General features: G+C 37.9%; 1 protein-coding gene across 1 annotated transcript; it reads left to right on the top strand.

The window, feature by feature from the left end:
* Positions 1-251: 251 nt before the first annotated feature.
* rnf215 (ring finger protein 215) lies at positions 252-7495 on the top strand. The gene is made up of 10 exons (XM_015032514.1): positions 252-810; positions 1782-1934; positions 2074-2145; positions 2666-2754; positions 3246-3300; positions 3409-3513; positions 4512-4622; positions 5545-5688; positions 6518-6620; positions 6693-7495. Exons 1-10 carry the CDS (start codon positions 571-573, stop codon positions 6713-6715), a joined length of 1095 nt encoding a protein of 364 aa, XP_014888000.1. The 5' UTR covers positions 252-570; the 3' UTR covers positions 6716-7495.
* Positions 7496-8228: the final 733 nt, after the last annotated feature.

The raw sequence follows: 8228 nt of genomic DNA, 5'->3' as shown, positions 1-8228 counted from the left end.
TCAACTGGATAGGAAAGCAGATATTTTATTTTTGTAGGGTTGATCTGTTGATTGTTTTTTAACTAACCTAATAATAACTGTATAGAAAATGTGCTTAATATGAGTTTTTTATTTTATATTTTATTTCATTTTATTTTTGCTATGAAGTTTTCATTAAACGAACTGTGGCTTTAAAATCAAGATGGAACTGTGAGAAGATTATTCTCTTTCTTCTACTTTCTTCTTTGGGGGAATACACGTTAGCGTCGGTAGCTTTACGGTCAACTTACGTTTATCGATAGAAGAATTATCGTATTGTGTTAAAGAAAATCCCTTTTTAAAAGTACACATTTAAAGTCCAATGGTAGTTAACTGAATTATTACTGGGAATCATCTGGGCGCTCTTACCCAAGATAATACCCCTCCCGACTTCCCTTTGCAACCGGAAGTTTTTTTATTCTTCCTGTTTACATCCAGGAGCCTGCGAGCTAACAGCCTAAAATAATCGGCTGCAGGATTTCTAGCAAAATGCCTGACAGTTGATGAGTTTTATGTGTTTATTGTTGCTTCCTGCTGGTTTTTGGGGGGACCATGGCTTCAGCTCGCCGGTGTTGTCTCTGTTTACCGTCGCCGGTTGTTGTGCTGCTGCTGCTGCGGTGGCCCGGGCTGCTGGTGGCCGCAGAGCAGGTCGCTTTGGTGGAGGTTTTTCTGGAGCAGCAGCCCGCTGTTAGCACCCTGCTCCAGGGGGAAGTGGTGGAGTCAAGCCGAGGTAGTAAGAGCTCAGAGACCCGGAACGAGGAGGAGGAGGAGCTGGAGGGGAACCTGGTCTTGGTGAGACTTCCTGATGTTTTATGAATGTTAATTTATGATGTGGAAAGTACTAAATACACATGCATTAAATATTATGATCTACATATGCATCAGAAATATTCAAGTTAAATTTGGCAAGGTGCGAAAATAAATATATTTTCCTGTGTTTAGCTTCTTGTTTTTCTTTGTTACATCGTAAAATTGTTTTGAAATTGATGTAAATGTGAATAAACAACTCTTTAATAAAGAATTGATATATCTAAAAGCTGTATATTTAATATAGATAATTATTTCCTTTCGAAATTTAATGATTAAAGCTGCAGTAACTTTTGTATTGAAAAATGTTTTTTACATAAGTGTCGTGACAGTGTGATATGAGAGATAATCTGTGGGGGGAAAATCCACCTCGTCCCTAAGCTGCTATTGCTGTCTAATGAAATGCAACAAAAACAACCAATCAGAGGCAGGAGGAGGGACTTAACGCTGTCAATCATCCTCGTGAAAACCATCCATGGTATTTAGTGGTTGTGCTAAGGCTAACTAGCATTAGCATTCACAACAATATCTTTTGTTGTTTGTAGTCATCCCTGGGAGAAAGCAGGGAAACTCCATTATTTTCACATATTAGATGTTTTACACCAAGCTGTCACAACAGTGACAGTTTCAACAAGTATAAAAGAAAATATGTTTTTTTTTTTAATTATTATTATAAAAGTTACATACTGCAGCTTTAATCATAGAAATATTCAGGTTATCAGAAAATCAAAATTATTATTATTCGTCAATCAAAACACCCAAGTTAATATCTTCTGAATCTCCCCCAAACTCTTCAAATGGTGCTTCACATCTATCCCTATTGCTTTAGCAAAACTTTTTTCTTCCACACATTTTCCTTCCACTAAACTTTCCATTAAAAACGCTTTGATTCAGCCCCTGTAAGCCTGCAGAGATTATAGTTTACATTAAACGATTGTTTGTTTTCCTGTCTCCAGGTTGGAGACGACGCGACGCAGCCAAGCGAAGGAAGAGACGGGGGAAATGGCGACCGGCAGGAGCCGTGGATCGGCGTTGTGCCGGTGGAGATGGACGACAGCAAAGCCTCCACTGGGAACCAGGAGTCTTTTGCTGATGCAGTGGTTAACAAAGTGAGAAATCATCCCAAGTGCAGCTTAGTTAGAGGGTGATTCCACCAACCTGCAGGAGGTTTCAGCTGTCGTTTCTCATTGATGTTTAGAGGATGTTGGTTTTTAAGAATTTTGTTGTTTTACTTGTTTTGGTGCACAGATGAAGCGGGCGTTGGTCCTGGGAGCGTCGGCGCTGATCATCCTGGCTCTGAACCAAAATACAGCTAGCGAGGTGAAACGTCACACTGGTTCTGATGTTCTCCAGTTTTACAGGACAGTTTAGTCCTTTAAAGAGACTTCGTAATTAATTTTATTTGTTGTTTTGTTGATTTGTTTTGGGTATTAAAAATATCTTCCAGTGTTAAATGCTCATTAGAATTTAAAGTTTATTGATTTTTCAGAATATGTTCCTGCTTTATTATTACCGTTATATGAACTCAAAACCACAATATTATCATTTATCATGATAACTTCTGGGACAATTTATCGTCCAGCAAACCTGTATCTGTCTCATATTATACTGTCATGAAATGGTGACAGTTTTAATAAATATGGAAAAAATATATTTAACAAACATATGACATGTTGATTCCTATTTTGGCTGCAAGCATTATTTTTCTTTCTGAATAGTTTGTAAATATTACAATAAATATGAATGAAATCTGTGCTGATTTATCGGTGCAGCACTAATTTTGGACCTGGTTCTGTTGAAATGTTTGGCCGGTTTGGATCGGCTCGTTTCTGTGTTGCAGATGGATTTGTCCCAGGTTCTGCTGTCCAAGCCCATTATTGTGATCCAAACATCAGAGAACGTCACCAAGCTGATTGGAGCTCTGCTGAGGTACAGAAACGCTACGCAACCACAGCCACACCAACCTGATCTAGAAAAAAGTATTTATTAAAATATTTAGATTTATTAAAATATTTAGAAAATCTAGATTAAAATATTTACTTTTTAATTTATTATGAAATTCAGCTTTTTATTTTTAAAATTCTTGCTTTTTCTTGCAGTATTTCAAATCTGTTTTATTTTATTTTTTAAATTGTCTTAATCATTTTTATTTCTAACTTTGAAAGCCATGTGCAAGTAAAAAAAATCTAGATTAAAATATGTTATTTATGTATTATTTGTTATTCTAAAAATAAACGGTATTTACGGTCATACATACACACAAATACTGTAAACACAAATAATTCCTAATATTTCTAAAGTAGCACCAAAACCCCCCACAAAATCCACAAAATCCTGAATTTTTCCGATTAATTAAGTCTTCAGGTTGTTTATTATTTTATTAGTTTGATTAAATGGCATTTACTTTATTATTACTGCAGGGGTCTTCGGGCGACGGCTAAAATCACATATGAGACGATCCTACAGGACAACTTGGTGAGCCTCTTCCTCGCGGCTGGCCGCGTGTTTCCAGGTTCGCAGCGCCCCCAGTGGTGAGTGAGCAGATGACAGGCTGACGGAGCTGCCGCTGTGTTTTCCGGGCAGGGCGCCACGCTGACCCTGTGGTCCAGCTGCGGCCGGTCCAGAGGCGGCCTGTACGGAGAGTGGCAGGGGGTCATCTGCACCGGCGAGAGCAACTCTCAGGTCCAGGTGGGGAGGCGAGAAAAACAAAACACACAAAAAAAACCCCGTTCATTTGTAAAGCTCTGTCTATCTAATCCAACTGCCGAGATATTTTGCTTTCAAAACAACCAAAAACAAAAACAAAACAAAAAAAACCTGATATAGAGCCACTAATCTCACATAATTTTTTGAAAAAAGAACATAAATTTAGACTCATATTAATTCACATTTATTCAAAAGATTATTATAATGGTTTAGGCAGGATAGAGCTCCTGTAGCAGTCTGTATTACTGTGAATTTGAAGACACCTCTGAGTGAAGACTGTTTTTCTAAGACAGTCTTAAAAATGTGGATATTTTTTTATTCTGTGGCATAGAAAATGCCATTAATAAAAAGTTAATTTAAAAGCATATTACTGATATTTTTAGTCTCATTCTTTGTGGAAATCCTATGGAAGAAGATTAGGGCCACCGAAATAAAAATTATATTCTGGCTTTCATTTCAGAAGAAGTCAGAATTCTATGATTAACGTCAAATTTTTGAGAAGAAAATTCAGAATTCTAAAATTGAAACCAGAATTCTGACATTTAAATCAGAATTCTGGGATTAAGGTCAAAATTCTGGGGGGAAAAAAGTCAAAATTCTGAAAAAAAAAATCTAATTTTATCTCAGAAGAAGCAGTCGGAATTCTTAAATTAAAGTCAAAGTTGTGAGGAAAATTCAGAATTCTGAAATTTAAATCACTATTCTGAGATTAAAGTCAAAATTTTGAAAAAAAAGAAAAAAAAAGAATTGAGATTAAAAGCAAAATACTGAAAAGTCAAAGTTTTTTGTACAATTCAGTGCAAATGTTACAGAAAAAAGAGAAACTGTGAAAAACCTGGATTTGTTGTTATATCTGTATGTAATTACCTGGTTATTTTTAATAATGAGGCGACACGCCCCTGGTCTGATCTGTCGGGATACGCAGCTATAGAAGCGTTGTGTGTTTCAGACGCCGTTTCTTCTTCTCTGGTGGTTTCCAGAAGTACCTGCAGCAGCTGTGGGACACCGTCCTGCTGGTGGCGCTGATCCTCTGCACCGGCGTCATCGTTCAGGCCCGCTGGCAGTACCAGGACGACAACGACAACCTAGAGGTACAGCTGATTACTTCACAGCGGCTGCACTGTAACAGAATAAAATCACTTCAAAGTCAGAGGAAGTTCGTAACGTGCATAGATTTTATTAGAAAAGCTTTAAAAGATAACCAGACCATCAATGGATTTAACTGGATAAGTCACTTCCTTTTTCCAGATTTAAACTCCTAAAACATAAAACATGTCTCCCCTTCCTCCCAACGCTCCATCCAGTAATTCTGTGTAAATAAAAATTACTTGGTGAGGTGTAACTAAACCCCAAAACTAAATATTTTTTTGCTGATAAACTGACTAAGCAGGTGGAATTTCTGCAGAGATTTTCACAATTTATTGAAATTTTGTTGGATTCTGTAACATTTCACTTTGAAACCGCCTCAATGCTGCCCTCTGTGGGTTGAACAGTGGCTACTGCAGTCAAACCTTCTCCAAAAATACAGAAAAAAGCTGCCAGATTTGTTGCTCATCCACCTCTTGGCCACACTCTAAAATCTATAAAAATTGTGGAATGTTTCTAAATTTGTTTAGGGTTGAGTTTCACTTCCACAGGCCGATTAGTTGCACTTTACCTTCGTCCATGTCTCCATGTGGTGTGTTTCTGTTGAACGTAATAAATAACACAGACCAGCTCCTAAAGGTTGTTGTTGGTGTTAAAGTTATTTATTTACAAACTGTTTTATAAAGTGATTTCCCATTTTTTACCTGCAGAAACTACATAAAGAACCATTTGTTCTGCGCCATCTTGTTGGTTTTTTCAGTTAGTTGTCACTGTGCTGAAGTAATATTTGTTACAGAATAGAGGATTGAGAGCAAAACGTGGAATTATTATTATTCGTCTCTAATGTTTTACAAATTTGCAGAGATGTTTTAGAGACTTCTGACATTAGGACATAAATTTGATCTGCTTTTGTATTTTCTGCTGCAGCTTCTTCCTAAGCAGGACGTTCTGAAGAAAATGTCATCGCTGAAAACCAAAACGTATCGTCGGCCCAAACGCTGGTGCGACCCGTCCCAGCAGACCGAGACGGAGAACTGCGCGGTCTGTCTGGAACCGTTCAACAACAACCAGGTGTGTTAAAAATCCAGCAAAACTTTATTTATTACCCCAAACGGAAGCTAAATGTTCATCATTCAAGTGTCAAAGAGTCGCTTTGGATGACGATGCTGCAGGCAGGAAGGAGCCCCAGTAGCAGTCAGTCTTCAAACGAACCAGAAGAGGCCTCCGACTGAAGACTGTTGCTGTTTGTCATTGCTGCTCAATATTCAAGCATATTAACAATATGTCAGCAAAATCTTTGACATGCGGATAGAAAAGTCTGACTTGGCATTTATTGTTTTTCTCTTTCTACCAAAAACTGGATGATAAGTCTTCAGTCTGGTGTTTCAGTCTCAGCTGAACCTTTTTTTTCTAGTGGCCTTTATTTGAAAGTGAACTGACAGGAAAGTAGAAAATGAGAGGGAAGCCATGTCAAAGGTCACCAGGCCGGGAATCGAACCTGCGATGGCCGTGTTCAGGACTAAGGCCTCCTCATTTTGCTAACCCAGCTCCCCAACTAAGAGACTTTACAATTTGTTTCTGTTGTTTTATTTTGGATATTTAAATGTTTTCCAGTTCCACCATTAAATGTTTATTAGTATTTAAAGTTTATTGATCTTTCAGGATGTGTTCTTGTATTATATTACTTCAAAATGGTCTCAAAACAACATTATCGTTTATCGTGAAAACTTCTGGGACAATTCATCGCTCAGCAACTTCTGTTAGTGTGACAGGCCAACTTCCATCCACACTAGAAAGATGTTTATAATGAAACTGGTCCACTGCCTCATCAGCTGCCTTTGGTGCTAGCAGGATGTTGGAGTAGGGGATACGATCTCTGCTCTGCCTCTTGTGTCCTCAGTGTCTGCGGGTGCTGCCGTGTCTCCATGAGTACCACAGGGACTGCATCGACCCCTGGCTGTTGCTGCAGCACACCTGCCCTCTGTGCAAACGCAGCATCCTCGGTGAGTCCCCGCCTCCTCCCCGTCCGCTGGCCGGATCCGACCCGTCTGAAGAGCTTCTGCTCCTCCCTGCAGGCGCCGTCCGCAGAGACAGCTAGCAGCCGCCGCTCCGCCCGGACCTCGTCCCGACCGCGCCGCCCTCCCTGGGAGCGGATCTGGACTCCAGGCGGCAGAAACTCTGCGTTTTGGATTCCTGCTGAGCTTTAACGTCTGTTACGTTAAAATGTGTGGAATCTCTGCAGCTGAAGTCGGCTGCCGAAACGTTTCGACGTGTAAAAACTATTTATTCGCTCCATGGACGACGACGACGACTTCTTCTTCCACACGCTGTTCACTTTAGCTCCTGAATGATGTCAGTAACAAACATGTTCATCTGATTTATTTCCTGCTAAAATCACTTCTGTGCTTCCTGTTTGGAAAATTAGCAGGTTTTTTCCAGGGTGAAAAGATTATTTAGCTTTCAAAATGATCCGTACTAAAACCTAAATATAAACGACAGTGGTGTGGAAAAGTGTTTGTCCTCTTCCTCATTTTGTATCTTTCATGTTTATCTCAGTTCTGAGTTTCAGGTCATCAAACCAATTTAAGTATTTATAAATGAAGGTGTTAGAAATCCAGATGTTAATTTGGATTTATTTCTAGTGATGTCTGGACTGTGTGAAAAAGTTTGGTCCAAAAGCCACAAAAATCTAAATGTAAACAGATTTAAAAACCACTAAAGCTGTTTGTTTATAATCCTTCCACCCTGGAAAACAAAGATCCAAACTGACCTGACAAGAGTTAAAGTGCTGTGCAAAAGTCTTAAAAAAAATAATTTTATTGTTAAATTAAAGTGTATTTAAGTGTAGTTTATAAAGATTTTATAGTTATTCTCTTAACTTTGGCTCCTTCTTTCAAATCTCATCTTTCCTCTGGTTTCATGCTTCACATTTTTAGCAGCAGTCTGGCAGACAGATTAGTTCCTCTGTCGTTAAATTTAAGGAATTTGCAGCTTCCTGTAAGGCACCAAACCTGAAATGATCAAATCTACATAAGAAATTTCTACATTGTTTCACATTTAAAATCAGTAAAAGTCAAACGTTTGTTTAAACAGAATTTTCCTTAATTAAAAACTATAAATTCAAATTACTAAAATTATAATATTACAAAGTCAGATATTAGTATGAAAGAATCTTGGGCTGGAACGATTAATTGTGATTAATCGATGACTGGAATAACAGCCAATTAATTTAGTAATCGATTGATCATTAACTGGAGTATCCAGACACAGAAAAAGGCCATTTGCTGAACATTAAGCCAAAATTGTACAAAAATATGTGTTAATTAAAGAAGCACTTTATCTGTAAATGTTTTACACAGAAATTCAGAGCCAGTTTTACCTTCACCCGATTAAAAATCCATAAAAATCTGATATTAAGCATCTTTCTCCATCTAATTATTAATCAGTTAATCTAAAAAATTAACTACCAAATCAGCCTCAAACTGTACTGATGTGAAGCAGAAAGCATTGAGCTTTTCACATGTTGAAGTTAGAAATATTATTTTTTTGCATTCACTAAAGAAAGATATTTTATTGCATTTTAGGAACTAAAATGTTTACTTTTTTATTTA

This window comes from Poecilia latipinna, unplaced genomic scaffold, assembly GCF_001443285.1.
Source record: "Poecilia latipinna isolate Pla-1442-1.1 unplaced genomic scaffold, P_latipinna-1.0 Scaffold243, whole genome shotgun sequence".
NCBI classification, from domain to species: domain Eukaryota; kingdom Metazoa; phylum Chordata; class Actinopteri; order Cyprinodontiformes; family Poeciliidae; genus Poecilia; species Poecilia latipinna.
The sequence above is the reverse complement of the archived record's forward strand: the minus strand, read 5'-3'. Positions and strand labels throughout refer to the sequence as shown.

What these genes read in the sequence shown, in the direction of transcription:
- rnf215 (XM_015032514.1), top strand. Translation starts at nt 571, where the DNA reads ATGGCTTCAGCTCGCCGGTGTTGTCTCTGTTTACCGTCGCCGGTTGTT. An exon ending in ACGACAACGACAACCTAGAG is followed by an intron (nt 4,623 to 5,544) that starts GTACAGCTGATT and finishes TTTCTGCTGCAG; the next exon opens with CTTCTTCCTAAGCAGGACGT. An exon ending in AACCGTTCAACAACAACCAG is followed by an intron (nt 5,689 to 6,517) that starts GTGTGTTAAAAA and finishes TTGTGTCCTCAG; the next exon opens with TGTCTGCGGGTGCTGCCGTG.